The sequence below is a fragment of the Seriola dumerili genome, unplaced genomic scaffold (genome assembly GCF_002260705.1).
Source record: "Seriola dumerili isolate Sdu_G_001 unplaced genomic scaffold, Sdu_1.0 BDQW01000450.1, whole genome shotgun sequence".
Classification (NCBI taxonomy): domain Eukaryota; kingdom Metazoa; phylum Chordata; class Actinopteri; order Carangiformes; family Carangidae; genus Seriola; species Seriola dumerili.
Window position 1 is genome coordinate 1255873 of NW_019174705.1, and position 19468 is coordinate 1275340.

The 19468-nt window shown below is 40.0% G+C and overlaps 2 protein-coding genes across 2 annotated transcripts; both read left to right on the forward strand.

Moving 5' to 3' along the window:
- Positions 1 to 963: 963 nt before the first annotated feature.
- LOC111234695 (C-type mannose receptor 2-like) lies at positions 964 to 5439 on the forward strand (the record flags this gene model as incomplete). Its single annotated transcript, XM_022762851.1, has 12 exons — positions 964 to 1049; positions 2602 to 2747; positions 2843 to 2955; positions 3050 to 3189; positions 3685 to 3908; positions 4001 to 4107; positions 4192 to 4310; positions 4450 to 4585; positions 4768 to 4850; positions 4967 to 5086; positions 5198 to 5299; positions 5378 to 5439. Coding segments are annotated over exons 1-12 (1413 nt in total), but the record flags the coding sequence as incomplete, so codon positions are not given.
- A 1-nt stretch (position 5440) lies between these two features.
- On the forward strand, positions 5441 to 18208 carry LOC111234696 (macrophage mannose receptor 1-like; the record flags this gene model as incomplete). The annotated part of the gene is made up of 37 exons (XM_022762853.1): positions 5441 to 5536; positions 5660 to 5742; positions 5993 to 6137; positions 6238 to 6282; positions 6400 to 6567; positions 7586 to 7705; positions 7818 to 7928; positions 8035 to 8067; positions 8196 to 8333; positions 8517 to 8663; positions 8749 to 8883; positions 9076 to 9233; positions 9359 to 9503; positions 9636 to 9690; positions 9843 to 9909; positions 10002 to 10135; positions 10212 to 10255; positions 10383 to 10556; positions 10706 to 10860; positions 11036 to 11149; positions 11276 to 11391; positions 12216 to 12370; positions 12452 to 12657; positions 12763 to 12940; positions 13037 to 13261; positions 13616 to 13785; positions 13883 to 13953; positions 14433 to 14533; positions 14652 to 14771; positions 15403 to 15540; positions 15624 to 15778; positions 15918 to 16017; positions 16113 to 16348; positions 17083 to 17266; positions 17438 to 17686; positions 17796 to 17978; positions 18149 to 18208. Coding segments are annotated over exons 2-37 (4813 nt in total), but the record flags the coding sequence as incomplete, so codon positions are not given.
- Between the last annotated feature and the right edge of the window lie 1260 nt (positions 18209 to 19468).

The window sequence follows — 19468 nt, forward strand, 5'->3', positions numbered from 1 at the left end:
ACAGTTTGAGGCAGAGGCTTGGCATTATAAAGTTTATTGTCATTTGGCATGTGGTTGTTATAAACTGTATCTTCTGGACTTTGTGGTGTCACTGTGTCAAATGTGACTTGCACTCTCCTGTTATTAAGGTTATTAAAGTGCATGACGCTCCACACGGTTTCACATATTGTTTACATATGCTGAGAGTTTCTCATGTTCAAAAAAACAAACTCTGAAACCTATTGAGTGTTTGTATTATCATCATGTAGAAAGTGGTATAAGTTCTATACCGCAGAGCTTACACATAACGTCTACCATTTTCAATAATTTTTATTTAGTAAATGTAAGAAAGGGGTGCACAGTATTTTCAAATGAAACCTGCCTAGCCTTTTAAATGCTTTGATTAGGTAAGTACATTTTATAACACTTAAATTGTAGTGAACTCAAAGTGCTTATAGTGCATTAAAATGCACTCAGCCATAAGTGATGGGTAGAAGAAAATAATGACTGTAATTCCAAGAGAGTTTTTAATTAACCCCATTCTTTCTTGAATTGTGAACATTACAAAAAGTTTGTTTACCTTTAGAAAATGTCCATTTTACAAGGATAAATTTTATTTATTTATTCTTGCTGTCAAATGTTTTATCTTTAATATTATCCTTAATATATGGTGGGATCAAAATAGCCAAACTTTTTAATTTTGTTTTTAATCACTAAATCTTTATTCAGTAGCAAACACCCAGAGGCTGTAATGTAGAGAATGAGTCAAGATGTCAAGTGTTTGTCATCTGTGTTTTACTGCTTTCAGTCTTTGGACCCTGGATGGATGCTGAAAAGAGGTGAACCAAAGAGGAGATGCTTAGAGGTCTGATAACCTGGAGCTGGAGCACATCACACACACACACACACACACACATCACACTGCCAGGCTCGGGGAGTTTGGAGACAAACTTCGAGCTATTGGGATGTGTAGAAACACACCTTTAGAGGTGAATACAGAAAAGTAAAAATGGACAGAAGACAGAGAATGCTTCTGCAGCTGCTCAGCTTTGCTGCTCTTCTTGCTTGCTGTAAGTCTAATTCCTTTTAATTTGATTATCTGTTGCTTTAATTGTTTGGTCCTTGAGTAAGGGATTTGTGATAACATGGGGTGGTCAAAGCACAAACCTGCAAGTGCTGACCTTGATTTTAATTATGTTTTGAAGTGAGACAGCAGTGGCCTGGAATGGAAGGGGATTATGAGAATATTGCCTCAATTTAGTTTTGGTATAAAAGTAACTAAAAGACAGGTAGAAAAAAAAATCATGTCAGTCATTTCCAACATGGAAAAACAGTAACCAGACCAGTATATTCAAGCATGGATGTCAAGATTTACTTGTTTTTTTCAAATTTATTTTACATGGACCAGACAGTTAGTAGTAGGTTTATCAGAAAAAAGAAATTGTCAATCATAAAAATGTATCATATAAGAGACTAAACCTTTTGAACTTTGTTGTTCAAGTAATTTTCAACCAGTCTACAGTATATTACTAACTGCTTACACATCACATCTGAAAATGTGAAAAAATACTCTACGTATACTTAAATGGTTTAAGTGGCAGAGGTTTGCAGAATATTTTAAATACTAAAATATTTTGTATCAGTAGACATCCAAGTCTTAAGTGTGCACTGTGTACTGACAGCAGGTTTTCAGTGTTTGATGTATCATGTTTCAGAAGCCTTATACTGCACAGAAGTGCATTGTTTCAGGTGAGGTGGTAAACTCTCGATTAACGCTTCAACTTTGCTTCAGTTTTCTTGTGGTCTTTCGACCCGGTGAGGATGTGTGCAAAACATGTGATTCTATATTGTCTGTAAACTTGTTAAAGTCAAACATTACCCAAAGATTTGTAAGAGGTGTGGAGATTTGACTGACATGGCTGGACTGTGGATCTGTCATGGGACTTTTATGATTGATGTGCATTCAAATGATTCACCAGTTCGGGAAATAACTCATCAACTGAGTAACTTTTTCAACAATCATCTATGAAAAGTAATCAGATTTCTTTTAGTCTGCTCTTCTTCTTGGCTGAACGATGTTCTGCAATCTGAAGGAATAGCAACAATTTTTCAAACTACGTTTTTATGTTTTCTAGTGGTTGGATTTTCTAACCACAAACATTTTCATTATATTAGCAGACCTAGATCAATGACCTAAACCAGCCACAGCTTTGGACTTGGTTTTACGTAAGTTAAATTAAATTAAAACCCAAGAAAACTGAAATGTGAGTAGTTAACTGTGGCCTGTGTGGAGCTTAATTTGAGCAAAAAAAAGAAGCAACTACAACAGCAGTGTGACAGTCAGAATGACCTGTCACTGCAATTACATCACAAAATCACTTCTCTTCTTCATGGAGTAACCAGATACACACATTAGGCACACAAGACAAAATAAAATTAGGTATTGAGAATGGAATTTCTTCTAAAAGGAGATTCAAGGTTAAAACTGCCACTCTGCCCTTGTCCTTCTTTGGAGTAACTTTAGTCTTTTGTATTTGTATTTAAATGTGCTGCTTCACACATTTACTTTGCTGTGTTACATCTTTTGCAATTAATAATATCATGTTTTGGTTGTATTTTCAGCCCACTGCCAGTGTCAGCCAGGCTGGAGGGAGTATGAGGACAAATGTTACTTCTTTTCAACTGACACAAAGTCATGGATGGAGGCTAATGCTTTTTGTTTGGGGCAGAACAGCAACCTGATGAGCATTCAGGACATTCACGAGAGGGTGAGACATACAAACACACAGAGCGGCAAGATTTGATAAATGTTCTGTTATCATTTCAAACACTGGGTTTATGTATGTTTATGTGTTATTTCCAGCTTTGGGTGAGAACACAAATCAGCAGAGAGTACTACTGGATCGGCCTGAATGACCAAGTCACAGAAGGTGTCTGGGAGTGGAGCGATGGGAGTCCTTTTATACCATATCTATCGTATGTAATACTGTTATCACAAAAACATTAAATTCATTAAACTCAGAGTTGTATAAAAGTGTGATTCACTGATTTTTTTTTCCTACTGTTTAAGATACTGGATGCAAGGCCAGCCTGATAACTGGGGCGATGAACCTGGGGAGGACTGTGGTCAGGTGGTAGGAAGCAGCTTTGCACAATGGAATGACGAAAACTGCAATGTTAAGAGGAAATACATCTGCAAGCACATCAACCGTAAGTCTGCCCAGTGGGGTCCATAGTGTTAAGAATTTTAAATTTGTTTTTTGCTGTTGGGCTATTAAGTGTATTCTTCTTCTTCTTCCTCTTCTTCTTCTCCTGCTTCTTCTTCTTCTTCTTCTTCTTCTTCTTCTTCTTCTTCTTCTTCTTCTTCTTCTTCTTTTCATTTTTTTTAATCCCTTTTATCCAACTATTTACGTTGTAGTATAGTGGCTTTACTTTATCTCTAAAGCTACCGCAGCAGTTAGACCTCAAAGATACACACAGTGCTTTTTGGCGAGTAACACTGAAGGTAAACAGAAACCTTCCACAGAGCACCTTTAACAACAGCAAAGATCAAGCTGTAAATATTTTCATGCTAGAGCAACCAAAATTCTTCTTCTTTTTTTTTTTTCATATTTCTTACGTTCCATTTTTCTTGTTTTTTTTTTCTAAATTAACAAGATAATGTTTCTAAACTTGCACAAATATATTTTGGTTCTTCATCCTCAGCCAATCCTAGCCCACAGTGTGACTTAGCCAACGGGTGGAGGCAGTACGGCTCCAATTGCTACAAGCTAAAGGCAGACACAAGGAAGAGCTGGGTCGCAGCCAGACATGACTGCGTGCAGGATGGAGGAGATCTGGTGTCCATCGTCTCTGCAGGAGAAGAGCAATACATTACAGGAACACTGGACCCATCACGGTTTGACATCTGGATTGGATTTTCCACACTGGTGAGAGGAAAACTGAGTAGAAACTCCCATTTCTTTGTCATTTGATATTGGATATGAATACATCAACGTGAAGATGAACTTTGTTCCTTCAGAAATGCAACAAGATCTCATGTCAAGTTGAAGTGGGGAACTCCCAGTTTACCTGGTCTGATGCTACCTCATCAGGCTACACAAACTGGGCTGGTGGTGAACCTACAGTGTAAGATATAATGTCATACACGTGTCATTTAAATGTAGCTATTCATTTGTGCGATCATGGTTTAAATATTGTGTCCTCTGACAGTGATACACAGACTGGCACATGCGGTGCAATAATCAAAGATGCAACAGATGAATTTGGGAAATGGAAGTCCCATGTCTGCAGATATGAGCGTCCTTACATGTGTAAACGACCATTGAACAGTAAGCTGGATTGTTTTAGAAATACGCAAATATGGTATTACAGTATATATTTACTTGCAGTAGTACAATAATGTTGTGCGAATTCTTTGCTTTTTTGCCTCTAATCTTTTCCTGCTATTCCTCCCTGCCTCACCTCCAGCCATCTGCCCTGCTGGCTGGTTGAGCTTCGCTGGCAGCTGTTATTGGACGGTCAGTAATACCAATCTCTTGACCACCTGGCACGAGGCCCTCACCAAGTGCTCTGATATGGGGGCCCACTTGCTGATTATAAACAGGTAGGGAAGAACAAAATGAAAAGCATTTTGCTTTTAAAGCAAAACTAGACATGTTGCATGTTTCCTGCTTGTGGTCCCATTCTATTCACACTTAGTGAGGTCACCTGATGATGGTGTCTTTAAAGCAGCTGATGCAAATGAAGCACAATTCAGTGTGTCATTGTACTGTTCCCCGTGTGCAGTCAAGAAGAACAGTTCTTCATAAATGGGCAACTTCCAGAATTTCACCAAGTAGACATTCCTGACATCTGGATTGGTTTATCAGGTACTCTACAGACTGTATGTCTTGATGTTTACCATGAAACGATAGAAAAAGTGTCATGTTATCATTACAGTGAATGTGATCTGTGAATTAATTCTTCGGTGTTGTGATGTTACCAGACATGGGCCAGGATGGAGATTTCAAATGGGTGGATAAATCCGCAGTTGAGTTTTCTAACTATGGTCCCGGTTGGCCCAGAAACACTGCAGATGTCTGGGACTGTGGACAGATCTTCACAGGTAGGACATGCACGCTGCCGTCCTCAAACGTAAAGTGCCACTTTCATATCATTTTAGTTGAAGCTGTCATTGCAAGATGCCAACATCAGCTGAGTTCAAATTCTCTTCCAGGAAATTATGACGGCAAGTGGGAAACAACCAACTGCTTCAAGAGCCTGGGTTACATTTGTGAGATGACAGGGGGACAGAATCCGAAACCGACTGCAACTCCTGGTCAGTTGGACTAATAATCATTTTTTACATTCTGTCATATTAAAGGTTTGTCAATAACGTTTAAATCGTTTGCTTCAGATTCCCACTGTGACCCTGGATATTTGTTGTATGGGGACTTCTGCTATCATTTTGAGACTGAGTCAGTGAAAAACTGGCAAGATGCTGAGGCTCACTGTAACAGCGAGCAGGGTCACCTGGCCAGCTTCCACTCACAGGAAGAACTGAGTTTCCTGACTGGTGAGCGACAAAGAGAGCACTCTAGTTCATCCATTATGAAATAATTCAGTGAGGAATTATATAAACATAGATATGTGGTTTGAAATTTAAATTAAATTGCTATTCTTGTTCTTAAATCTGTAGCTTACATGCCAGCAGAGGCCTGGGTGGGTTTGAATGACATCAATGTTGAAAACCAGTTTGTATACACCGATGGAAGTGCTGCAGTAAGTGATGAAGCCCGAAATAATATCAGCCGTTTTAATGCTAAGAAATTAATTCATAATTCTTTTCGTTACACTGTACAAAAGTCTCAAAATGTGTCTTAACCATCTCCATAATCGCAAATATTTTAAAATCTTGGGATTCTTGGGAATATCCTGTTCTTTCCTCGATGTTTCTTTATACACAATGTTGTGTAACTGCTCATGTTAGAGCAACATTTCGGCCTGAGCTATTTTGTTCTGTGGATCTCAGGACTTCCTTCTGTGGGGGCCCAACCAGCCAGATAACTGGCAGAATAATGAGGACTGTGTGCACCTCAGAGGGATGAATCACCAAACGCCTGGGAAACTCAATGATGATTCCTGCACTTCCACAAAGGAATTCATCTGCAAAAAAGGTCTGATATTCTCATTTGTTACCCTTAATGTTTTATTCATACCCCTCTTGTTACATTCATACAGTATTTTCTAGTTATTCTTTGTCTTGTTTCTCTATAGCCAAGGGACAAGGACCTCCTCCCCAGCCCCCAACATCTGGACCAGGTTAACTTGATACTACACTGATCATTAGACTTCATGTACGGTCTGAGACGGATAATATGTGCGTATTTATCTGGATGTACGCACATATGGGTTGTTTGTGTGTTGTATTTGTTACAGGATGGAATCAGAAATGCGGTTCTTGGATGGCTGACCCTTTTAATGATTACTGCTACCTGTTTAACTACCTGTCGATGAGGACGTGGGCAGAGGCTCGAGCTGACTGTGTCAACCAGGGAGGAGACCTCCTCAGTATCACTGATCCCTTCGAACAGGCCTTCATACAGGGTATGACTTTTACATCCTTACTTCGCTGGTCCAATTTTCTTTCTACATTTAACCTGTTTTTATTGATTATATTTTATCTATTTTATAGGATTTTCAGAACAAAGTCAAATATTATGAAATTCAAATTCTTTGTTGTAGTTGAAAGATCAGCACAATCTGTCAGCCTCTATGTGTCAAATAAGGGATGAGGATTACCTTAAGTTAAAGGGTTTCATCAATAACCACCTAATTGTTATAGATATATATATATATTTCTTTCATATATAACTTTTTCATAAAAAAATACAACTTTTCTCTCAATATATTGTCTTAACTCTCCAATCTTAGACTTCCTTTTTCTTCCATCACTGGTCCTAAAACTCCATCATACTCTAAAAACCTTAGTAGAAAATACATGAAAATCAATCTACTCTCAAAGAACAAAATTAAACTTCAGGTATTTCTCAGTTTGTGTTTTTTTAAAGCCACTGCACATACATTTTTTTTTATGCAACTATGGGATCTTCAAAATTATTTTGATGGTTTTGTAGAAAGGTGAGACAACTGTAGTGAAAACTGCTCTAGTCTATGTTGTTGTTGTTTTCCAACAGTGTGGATCGTCAGAGACAGTGTTGCTGTGTGCGTTGGCATCAGTCAACATGTCTTTTTTTGATTCGACCACTAGGGGATGCCAAAAGACATTTTTCAAATTCTTCTCTTAGAGTCTTTTAGAGAACAACTTAATTTCACCCCCTGAAAATCGCAGTTAAACTCCAGTGGCTTAACCTCTCACCTTGCTCCAGTGATATACTGTACAGGTATACTCCAGGACACTGTGTCTGACCACACCCAAAAGCTGAAACAGGCTTGAAACTTTCAACCCGACAATGAAACACTGCTTTTCAGCCTGGTGTTCAGTTACCCTTTAAGACATAAAGTCTAGTATGTGTGTGTTATGTTATCTTTTGTTTTTTGTTTTTTTTAAAGTCTGTTAATAAACTTGATTCCCTTTAATTTGTGTTTTGTCGATTCCTCCTAGGTGTGATCCAGGCGAGTCCCACAGGGATCTCTCTGTGGATGGGCGGTCATGACTCCGTCACTGAAGGCGGCTGGGAGTGGACAGATGGCTCTCCTTTCAGATACATTCGCTGGAGTGCAGGTTAATATAAACCCAAATATATTCTGCATGATATCTGTGAGAATGTATCCAGAAAAATTACATACATGAGGATTATTATCTTGCAAAACAATGGCCTCGTCTTTCTTCACAGGTAACCCAGACAACTATTATGGTGAAGACTGCCTGTCTATATATATTAACGGTGGCTACTGGAATGACGACAACTGTGAGTACAAAAGAGGATACATCTGTGAGCGGAGAGGTGAGACATGCTGCTGGAGTTGATGTTGTTGACACTTACAAATTGAAAATGAAGGCAATAGTATTGACACATGTTGGTAACATCATACTCATGTTTCCTCTTTCAGGAAACACCCCTGAGCCTCCTCCACCTCATGATGGTAAAGAAACCTCACTTTGAAGCCACAATTACAGTATATATGTTATGATCAGTTATATTTTCACTGCAAGTATCTACAGATGACTTAAAGCATAGATTCATTTCACTGTCAAATACTTTTTGCTGCAGGTTTCATGACGGCGCTGGTGTGCCAGGATTCCTCCGCTGTCCTTCACTGTCCACATGAAAGTGTAATTAACATCCAGTCTGCTTTCTACGGACGAAAGAGTGATGACATCTGTCCACACCTGGATGGATCAGGAGGAGGTGCTGTACATTAGGGGACTCAAATGGAGAAACTGTTGTATTTCTTGGCAAAAAAATAAATAATTAAAATGCTTCTTTTAATCTTCATCTGCAACCACCTGTCAGTGTGTATCATTGCCTTTAAATAATAAGTATGATGTATATTGTTGTATGCTTGACTAAAAGATCATCACTGTCCTGTAGGAAGCTGCACAGTGGAAGGTATCCTTCCTTACTATAGAAAGGCGTGTGACAACCGACCCTATTGCTTTGCGTATGCCCATACCGACGTAGACCCCTGTCCTACTGTTTCCAAATATCTCGAGATCGTCTACAGCTGTGAACAAAAAGGTAGGCTCTTTTATTCTTGTTCTTCTCCTAAAGATCTCTGAAACTGGTGAAGTCATCTAATGTTTTGTGATATGGCTGCTTTCAGTGTGTCTGCATGGCCTGGGTGTCGAGGATGGAAACATCACAAACTCCCAGCTCTCCGCTTCCTCCTCCATTGGTTCATTCACTCCGGACAAAGCCCGTTTGAATGGGAATTCCTGCTGGATGCCTTCAGGAAGCTGTACGTACCAACCCAGCGGTCACACGTACAAAATAATATCTTAATCCATAATTAATGGTGAACACAGAGTTCCAATTTTTGGCAAAAATACCTCCATCTTTATTTGAAGCTGAAGTTCTGTTATGTCAAAAAATGTGCTGAACTGGTGTCTTCACATTAACCTTATACTATATCTAATCTCTCCTCTTCCAGCAACCTCGAGCTGGATCCAAGTGAACCTGGGCCAGACCAGAAAGGTAACAGGGATAGTAATCCAGGGTTGTCCTCAAAACGACCACTGGGTCACTAAGTTTAAGATCCAGCACAGTTTGGACGGAACAACCTGGACTGATTACACAGCTGATGGTCAAGTGAGTAAGAGACTACTGTTAACATTGACCCTGAATATCGCCAAGTGCTCAAGTTGAAATACCTGTCAAAGGCAAACTGTGAGAGACGTTAACAGGCTGTCATTCTGGATTTCCCTGATTTCCAGTTTTTCCCAGGTTCAACAGACAGGAACACTCCTGAAACCCAGCTGCTGGGTACGCCTGTGTCAGCTCAGTACATCCGCATCCTCCCGCTGGAGTTCAGTGGTCAGGCAGGCCTTCGCTTTGATATCTTAGGATGCACCCCTGACTGTAAGGAAACTGGTGTTACTTCCAAACTCCAAAAAAGTGTATTTTATCATTGGGCAAAATCTGCTGTGATACTGTCCTGTGCTTTCACATATAAACACTGATGGTCCATAATGAAACATTGTGGTTCAACAGATGCGATAACGTGCGCTAACAAGCCCAACTTCAACTTTGCCAATGATCGAATGACGTGAGTAAAAGCTGGAATCATATTTTTACATATAGTGATGTACTGTTTATTATATGTTACATCTATATCATCTGGTTTGTGTGATAATTATATTTTTGTGATATTTCCATCCATTACACAGTCTGATGCTATGATTCTCATGTGTCTTTCAGTGTCCACTGTCCAGCAGGCTGTGCCAACGCTAATTACAAAGTGTATGGCACTTCGGTATATCGTGGGGTAGGTTTACTGTGATTTTTCTGTTTAATCAATATCACAACACACACTGCACAGTGCTAATTTAGAATCTAACACATGATTCTTTGTAACAGGACTCAAACATCTGTGCAGCAGCTATCCATGCTGGAGTGATACTAAATGACATTGGAGGAGACTGCACTTTGTTGAAAGCTCCAGGACAGGACTTCTATGCTGGCTCTAGCAGGAATGGCATCACCTCGAGACAGTAAGTAGGACTTTTCTTAATTAATTTTTTCTTGTGTATTGTGCTCAATTTAATAACAATTCATTCATTTCTACAGATTCGATGGAAACTATGCTGTATCATATGCTTTTGCTGATGGGGGTGAGTTGACATGCATTTATAATCCTTTAAATGAATCTCTTTTCTCTAAGCAGACGCCATTTTTTAAATGAAATGTGAGCTTTTTTTGTCTTACTCTCACTGTTTTTCCTTTCCCCCTCTCCTGCAGAGCTGAGGTGTTCAGGGCCTGACTGGTTTGAGTTTGGAGAGTTCTGCTACAAACCTTTTGGAGACAGAAAGACGTGGCGCGATGCCCAGGACAGCTGCAGGAGTGAGGGTGCTGAACTCATGTCCATCCTCTCGATGACGGAGCAGAGCTGGCTGGAAAGCTACTTGTACCTGGGTATGGATCTAGAAAAATGAAAGAAAGCAGTAAGGAGGAGAAGTAAAGGTTTAGGAAATACTTAAAATCAGTCAGTTGATTACTGCATTCCTGATGGCATATACTGTATGAATTGATTCAAGTTTTTTGGGGGGGCTTGTCCTTTACAGCCACCACTGACGTGTGGACTGGTCTGAATGACCTCTTCGTGCCTGGCATGTTCTCCTGGTCTGATGAAAACATGGTGACCTTCACCTACTGGGCTCCAGGGGAACCCAACAACCACGATGGGTTCAATGAAGACTGTGTTGAGATGTTACACCAGGTGAAACTGATGACAAATAGTCTTAAACACCAGTAAAATACATTCTACACTTCAGGTGCATTTGCTAAAACTCACCCTAAATGTACACTTAATGAAAAAGAAAATCAAACACACACATTACTAATTCTTTGCAGTGAATTTAATCATTTATAGGTTGATTTCATCTTTGTTCCAGACTGGCCGATGGAACGACGTGTCCTGCACAGAGCTTAATACCTACATATGCAAAGCGCCCAAAGCACATTACCCACTACCCTCTGTAAAACCCACTGTATACGGATGTCCTCAGGTACCACATGTTTTATATTCCTGTTTTCTTTTTAAGCATAGTCTGATTTACAAAAGTCTTAATGTTTATTTAGAGAGAGCTACAGTGCATGTTGTGTGTATGGCTCATGTCTCCACATCGTGTCAGGGATGGGATGCATACGGATACTCCTGCTACTTAATGGAGGAGACTGCCCGGAGCTGGTCTGATGCTAAGGCCTTCTGCAAAGAGCAGGACGGCTTCCTGCTGCACATTGGAGACATGTAAGTCAAGTTATTCAAATAGCAGAGATGTGTATCAGCAAGAAATCCCTATCAGTGCAAATAACTCCACTCTACATATTCCATATCCTGATTCCAGAGTGCATACTATATGTGCCTCTCTGTTAATCCAAGTGTAGCAGTAGAAGTATATAGAAGTATATACAAAAAAACTTTCTTGTTATTTACAGTGGGTTCAGACAATATTCAGACCCATTCACTTTTTTCACATTTCATTAATTTGTATATTTAATTTTAAATGGATAAAACCGAGACTCTCATTTACTAAAGTGTTCTGACCCTTTGCTGTGGCACTCACAGACTGCGGTCTGGGACATAACTGTTTGCTTCAATTGTCCTTGAGATTTGTCTTGAACTTGAAATCAAATCTAAAACACAATAATGTGTGTAAGAAGTGAAGGGGTCTGAATACTTTCTGAAGTCACTGTATGTTCTACTTTACGAAGCCTAACACATTATTTGCAGGGGCACAGTAGTATTTCTAACATCCTTTGGCAAGGTGCTATGACCTTTACTATTGCACTTGTGTGTGCAACATGAAATATGAAGGAATTGAATGTTACTGTGACGGTTCCCTTCAGACTGGAAACTGTTTGTCGTATATCTGAACTGTAACATGAAAAAAAGACAGCATGAGTTCATGGCAGTGGCAGATTCATCATCTTAAAGATTCTGGGATCATAATGTAACAATCTGGTTGAGTAGAGATTTTGATTCACTTATGAGAGATGAAAAATCATCTGTAGAGATTTCTACTACACACAGACAGATTTCCAGTAAACTGTCTCCTCTGTGTTTCGCTGCAGTTATGAGCAGGCACATTTTGCAGTGGCGTTGGCAGGAAAGACTGGTTTGTGGTGGATTGGCCTGCGTGCTCACGGAGGGATAACTGGAGGGGTGGACTACATCTGGGACAACGGCTCACCTCTCAGCTTCACTCACTGGGACAGAGACCAGCCAGGTACACACCTAACACCAAGCCCGACAGGACAGGACAATATATACACATCCGAGAAAACACTGATCGTCTTTTTGTCTCCAGATAGCGGGGATGGTACTTGTGTGGCTATGACAACGGGTCAGGTTGGTGGTTTCTGGGATGACAAGCAGTGCTCAGAGAAATACGCCTTCATCTGTGAGAAATACAGGCCTGACATCACCCCGCCCACAAAACCCCCAACTCCTCCTCCTGCACATGGCTGTGCTGATAGCTGGACGGCCCTGCCTCACTTCAGGAATTGCTACAAGGTACGTAAGGCAGTGAATTAAACATTTAAAACCATGAGTCTCTGCAGGGTCCATTAGGTCGGTGGTCTGTTTTCCACTACTGATTCATTGCCTGATTTATTGCAGCTCTTCCACAACGTGGACTGGTCCATGAAGAAGAGCTGGGGAGCAGCAAATGAGGACTGTGTTGCCAGAGGAGCAAACCTGGTCAGCATCCACAATCAGGAGGAGGAAGAGTTCCTGTCTCTGTACAGCAAAGCCAGCAGCAAGTGGATTGGCCTCAAGCATAACCCCACAGAGGGAGGTGTGTTTTATAGAGTGAACCCTGGTGGAAGCTAATTGGAATTTAAATAAATAAATGAATACACAAAAAGACTTGATGATTATTCCAATGTCCCAGGTTACTCTTGGAGTGACGGAACACCTCTGTCCCACACCAACTGGGGTCCCGGGGAACCGAACAACCATGAGGGCCGTGAGGAGTGTGTAGAGATGGTGAGCAGCACCAACGGGACCTACTCCTGGTGGAACGATCTCAACTGTGACGCTCACCAGGACTGGATATGCATGATCGCTAAAGGAAAGGACCCCATTGTGCCCCCATTGCCCCCACCTCCTATCCCTGGTAAAGTGCCCCCACAATGCACCTGTCCTTGTCCACAAGACAAGTCATGTTTTTGTTATTCTAATGAACCTGAGCTATTTTGAACTTGAATTTAGAACTGAGGTAGCAGAGATTTCTGAAGGAAACTTGCATAAAATCTTGGACATTTTAAAATGTGAAGTCTCGTGAATTTTTTACAATCATATAAAAAAAGAACAGCAGCAAATCCTCTCCTATCAATCAACTAATCCATTAATCAACTATTAGTAGCAGCTTTACTTCCAAGTTACTCGCACACCTGAGTGAGAGAGAAGCATGAAATTGTGAGCCAATCACAACATCACCATGTGTGTAATCTCATGTGTCAACCCTCAGCTCCCGACTGCGGAACCAACGTTGGCTGGAGGAAGAACAACAACGTCTGTTACTACTACAACGACACGGACATCGTGGACTTCCACATAGCTGTGAAGCGCTGCTACGCTGAGAAGGCCACACTCGTCTCCATCCTCAACAAAGATGAACAGGCATATGTAAACACCATGGTATGCCTTTTATTTATTTATTTTTAATTTCTTCAGAGGGAATAAAGAGTAAAATATGTTGTAAGTAAAAGTAAAATATATTTGTATTTTCTTGCAGGTGGGGACAGGGCAGGTTTCTGCAGCCTGGATCGGAATGAGGATGTTTGGCATTGCTAGTGGACAATACATGTGTGTATATTCCTAAGTAATATCCTAAGTTATTGGAATTCAGTTGAAGTGAAAATGAAAGGAAAATCTCTCCAAATTTAGAATTCACATTATTTTTTATTATATTGCACAGTTCAGTTTTTCCTAATTTGAACCTGTCTTTCCTTAATCTGAGCAGCAGAATGACCCAACTGTGTCGTGGATGTCATTAGAGACAAATCCTGCAGCTGCTCAATAGAGAGTGAATAATGAAACAGGCGCTAGGACACTTGAATTTACAGGGATGTGAGGACATTTTTCAATTCATAGCTGGAAAATCTGTATTCAGATCGAACTGATATGGATGAAACATCTCACATTTAAGTCTAAGTCGTCATCAGTTTACAAATGTGTCACCTCTTCTAAGTAAAGTTAAAAAGTAAAATTATGTGAATACCACACTGTAAGTTCTGCTTCAGAGATGATTTTCCTTTTGTGATTTCTCTGTTTTATTTGCACAGGTGGGTGGACCTTTCCCCCGTGACATACACTCACTGGGGGCCAGGTGAGCCCAACAATGCCAATGGCGAGGAACAGTGTGTTCAGATGAACAGACATCAAGGTACCGAAACTCCACTCACTGGACAATTAAGGCCGTATAGATCTGGTTATTTACTGTGCATGTTTACTGAGCACACTCCCCTGCTGGTGATATTTACTCTGAACTCTGGTTTGTTAAGGTGGATGGAACGATGCCAACTGTGGCAGGGCTGGAGCAGGTTACGTTTGCAAGAAGTCCCCTGGAGATGTCCACACCCCTCCTCCACCCACACAGCCCTGGGAGGGCAACTGCCCTGCAGGTAAAATACACATTTTACATATAAATATAAAACATCAAGAATTCTTTATTCATTAAAACATGTGGGTTATATGTTGATAGATGTGTAATCCCCAATAAGTGTACAATTTATTCCTGTTTCATTAACGTTGAATTTGTCAACAGAGATTCTTCCAGACCATTTATACCAAGATAACTATTTCTTTAATAGCTCTAGTTGTATTAGACTTTGCTGGCAATGCACAAATCAGGAATCAGAACTGTTTTGTGGCTACTTTGCTTTGTGGATTTTTATGTTTTTTTGCACCGATGTGGTGAAGTGTCTTGATTTGTAAGGTACTGAATTAACAAAAAACATGACATCTGTGTCTGGTTAATGTCTCTGTTAACTCTTTATTAATTGCAATAACATATACCGTAATAGAGGCTTTTACCCTTATTGTCCAACCCTTAGTCATGACCTGATATCAAGATGAACATGAGCAGCCTGTCCCACCTCACCCTCTTTGCTCATGGTATTTATTTCACATGCACAAATGCATGTGTACAGGAGCCAAGCTGTACCTGTACTATGGCTTTTAAGTGTCACCTGTGAACATCCTTGAAATATAATGCAACCTATTTAACTTCCTTTTTTCCTTCCTTCGCTGCAGGCTGGATGCGTTTCAAGGATAAGTGCTTCATGTTCAAAGGGAAGAAAAATGATATTAAAGCCAACTGGTCTTACGCTCGGACTTGGTGCAAAGAGCAGGGGGGAGAGTTGGCAGTTATCGATGACCAATATGAGAATGGTAAGCTCAGCAGATAACTACCATATAGAAGAATTCATCAGTCCTGTGGCTCCAGTTCAGAGTATTTTGATCCTCTTCTCTAGACTTTGTGTCCAGTTACCTGAGGGACCTGGAGCTCCCCACGTGGATCGGTCTGTCAGATCTCTTGGTTGAGAATCAGTATGCCTGGAGTGACGGGGTCAGCCCAGTGCTGTACACCAACTGGAATGACAAGGAGCCCAACAATGCAGGAGGAGCGGTGAGGAGTTTTTTTAATGATAAGAAGAGTAAAGCATATGGGAAATATTGTGAATCTCAGGCAGGACTAAAAATTACACACTGCACTTGAAAAGGACACGTTAACAGTTACCTTTAAGCTTTCTTGTCATGCTCAACAGGAACACTGTGTGGCAATGACTCACAGCCCACTGGTGAGTGGCAAGTGGAACGATGACGCCTGTCACAAGGATCATAGCTTCGTCTGCTACAGGAAGAAATGTCAGTAAACAGAAATTACAGAAAACATTTCAAACAAAGTTAAATCCATGTTCAGGCCTGAGTTTATTATATTTCTTCATCTGCCTCCACATCAGCGAGCAGCATCAACCCTCCACCCCCAACCAAGAGCCCCTGCCCAGCTGACTACATCTCCTGGTACCAGAACTGCTACAAGCTGGTGGAGGAGCCGGCGACCTGGGACGCAGCTCAAACGGCCTGCAGCCAGCAGGGAGGCAACCTGGCCAGCATCGACATGAGCTACGACCAGGCCTTCGTCGCAGGAGTGGTGCTGCAGGGCAAAGCTGACGCCTGGATCGGACTCAAGCGCAAGGTGCCATCAGGGGAAAATGCACAACAGTCAACATGAACTACCTACAAATTAAAAAAAGACATTAAAGTCCCTGGAAACTTAAACTTAATATTTATCTTGTATAAGAACAATTAAAGTTAAAAACAACCCTAGAATTTCTTGTTATTTATTTCAAATTTTATGTCAAACCAAACAACCCACCGTCAGTAAAAGTACCAATAAAATACTCTATTGCCAGAAGAAGTCCTAGTGTGAAAATCCTACTTAAGTAAAGTATAGTAGCATTATCAGCAAAATATACTCAGTATGAAAAGTAACTATACTCGTACCCTGGAAAAATTACCCATGTGACAAGGGCTGTGGTCGAAAAGTAAAAAAAAAATTCTTTTCCTAACCACTTCTCCTTGAAGGAAAAATGTTAATGAGAATTTGTAAGGACTTAGAAAGACAAGAGGAGAGAATATGACTGCATTTACACTAGGATTTTTTTCTTCAAAAAAACAAAAACAACTTTATTTATAACCACAAAAAGAAAATAACACAGAAGTGTTGTACAGAAGAATTTCTTTGTGCTGCAAGTATCACAAATGACACAACATTCACCTCCTTTGTTTTGGGTTGGAGGCTGAAATCCTGCAGAGGAATGGTGTAGCTAATTCAACCAAAACTATTAGTAAGGATAGACTTCATAGGGGAAATTCATAGGAATAGGAATTTTGCGAACCTGTCCAAGCTTATATTGTCTTGCAATGCAGGATGACGGCTCCTACATGTGGACAGATGGCTGGCCGATTTTTTTCACTCAGTGGGGACCAGGAGAGCCGAGCAACATCAAGGATGAGGGTTGCGTGAGTATGCATGCGTCTCGTGTGTTCCACGGGACTTGGAACGACACCAAGTGTGACCAGGCAAAACCCTACATCTGCAAGATCTCCTCAGGTACAACTCAACTGAACTGAACACTGCTTTTTCCTCCCTTTTCCTCCTGAATAGTTTTCTCTAGTCTTTGTTTTAGACCCATAATGATCCATTATGTTTGAGAAAAAAAAGCTTAATTTACAGTCTAAAGCTTGCAGCACTGTTGATCATATAACTTTTATCTTTTCACAGAAAAACCGCCGCCAACTCCTGCCCCTGGTGATGGGAAGTGTCTGCCTTTCTGGGTCCCATATGGTCGCTACTGTTACTATGTGTACAACGAGCAGCAGGGCTTCTCCTGGCCGGACTCTCGACACTACTGTCAGTCGATCAGGGCAGAGCTGGTGTCCATCCACAGCAGAGCAGAGGTGGAGTTCATCAGGAACCTCAACTACACTAAACGTCACAACGTCTGGATCGGACTCACCAGGGACCGCAACTGTGAGTGTAGAACAATGATTCCGATGTTGTTTCATGGACAGTGACTTGAAAACAGCTTTGAGGTGGAATTACACACACATGCTGGAACCTTTATATGTTATGTTTTCAGTTGGATGGGGCTGGACAGATAGGACGTCTCTGGGCTTCCTGAACTGGGCTCCTGGTGAGCCCAATTCAGCCTTTCACCCTGGGGATGTGGCCGAGGAGAACTGTGTGGAGATGTATGGTGATGGACGCTGGAATGACAACAACTGCCTGCAGAAGAGAGGTTTTGCGTGCCGTCACCGCCAGTGTAAGGAAAAGTTTTATATTTTGATGAAATACAAAAGGTGGTGGGTTCATTTCTGCAGCTTTCCTTCTGATTTCCAAAGCTCTGAGGAAATAATAAAATGTAGTAGAAAAGATTTCAACTGGGATATGCCAAGAAACTGACTAACAACTCCTTGTAAAACTCTCTTTCAGACTATACAACAGATGATGGCGGTAATCCTATTTTCCCCACAGATGGTCCAGGTATCAACCGTAAGTGTCATTAAGTGCTGAACACAGTTTCCTTACAATTTGTGAGTTACCTTTACTTTAGCCTAGATCTGTCCCAATGCCCACACAGTAGAGAGATTAAATACCAACATACAGTTCACTTAATCTGCATTTAACAGGCATGATGAAATTAAAAACGGATGAAGAAGTTTGAGTTTATGACATGTTTATAGAAGTAAATTTGTTTCAATATTATTTGTGTTAACACATCAACAATCCACAAGTAAATTTGTAATCTGTAAATAAAAAACACCTTCCACAAAAAATAACGAACAAGAAATATATTTGCAAATTCTATGACTTTCTGATGCCATACTATACTATGACGTTTGTTGACGTTTTATATCATAGTATACTATGAGGTTTTATGATAATTTTAAGCCGTACTATACTATGACGTTTTTTGACGTTTTTATGCCTTATTATATTATGACGTTTTAATCCATTCTATACAATGACGTTTTCTGCCATACTATATTATGACGTTTTTTTACAACTTCATGCCTTATTATACTATGATGTTTTAATCCATACGATACTATGTCATTTTTTGACATTTATGCCATACTATACTATGATGTTTTATGCCATACTATACTATGATGTTTTTTGACGATTTTATGCTATACTTAATATGACGTTTTTTGACAATTTTATACCTTACTATACTATGAAGTTTTATGCCATAATATACTATGACGTTTTTTCACAATTTTATGAGATAATATACTACGACGTTTTTTGACAATTTTATGCCATACTATACTATGACGTTTTTTGATGATTCGATGCCTTACTATACTATGACGTTTTATGCCATACTATACTATGACGTTTTTTGACAATTTTTTGAGATAAAATACTATGATGTTTTTTGACAATTTTATGAGAGAATATACTATGATGTTTTTTGACAATTTTTTGCCATACTATACTATGATGTTTTTTGACGATTTTATGCTATACTTAATATGACGTTTTTTGACAATTTTATGGCTTGTTATACTATGACGTTTTATGCCATACTATACTATGACGTTTTTTGACAATTTTATGCCATACTATACTATGACGTTTTTTGACAATTTTATGCTACACTTAATATGACGTTTTTTGACAATTTTATGCCTTACTATACTATGACGTTTTATGCTATACTATCCTATGACGTTTTTTGACGATTTTATGCCATACTATACTATGACGTTTTTTGACAATTTTATGCCTTAATATACTATGACG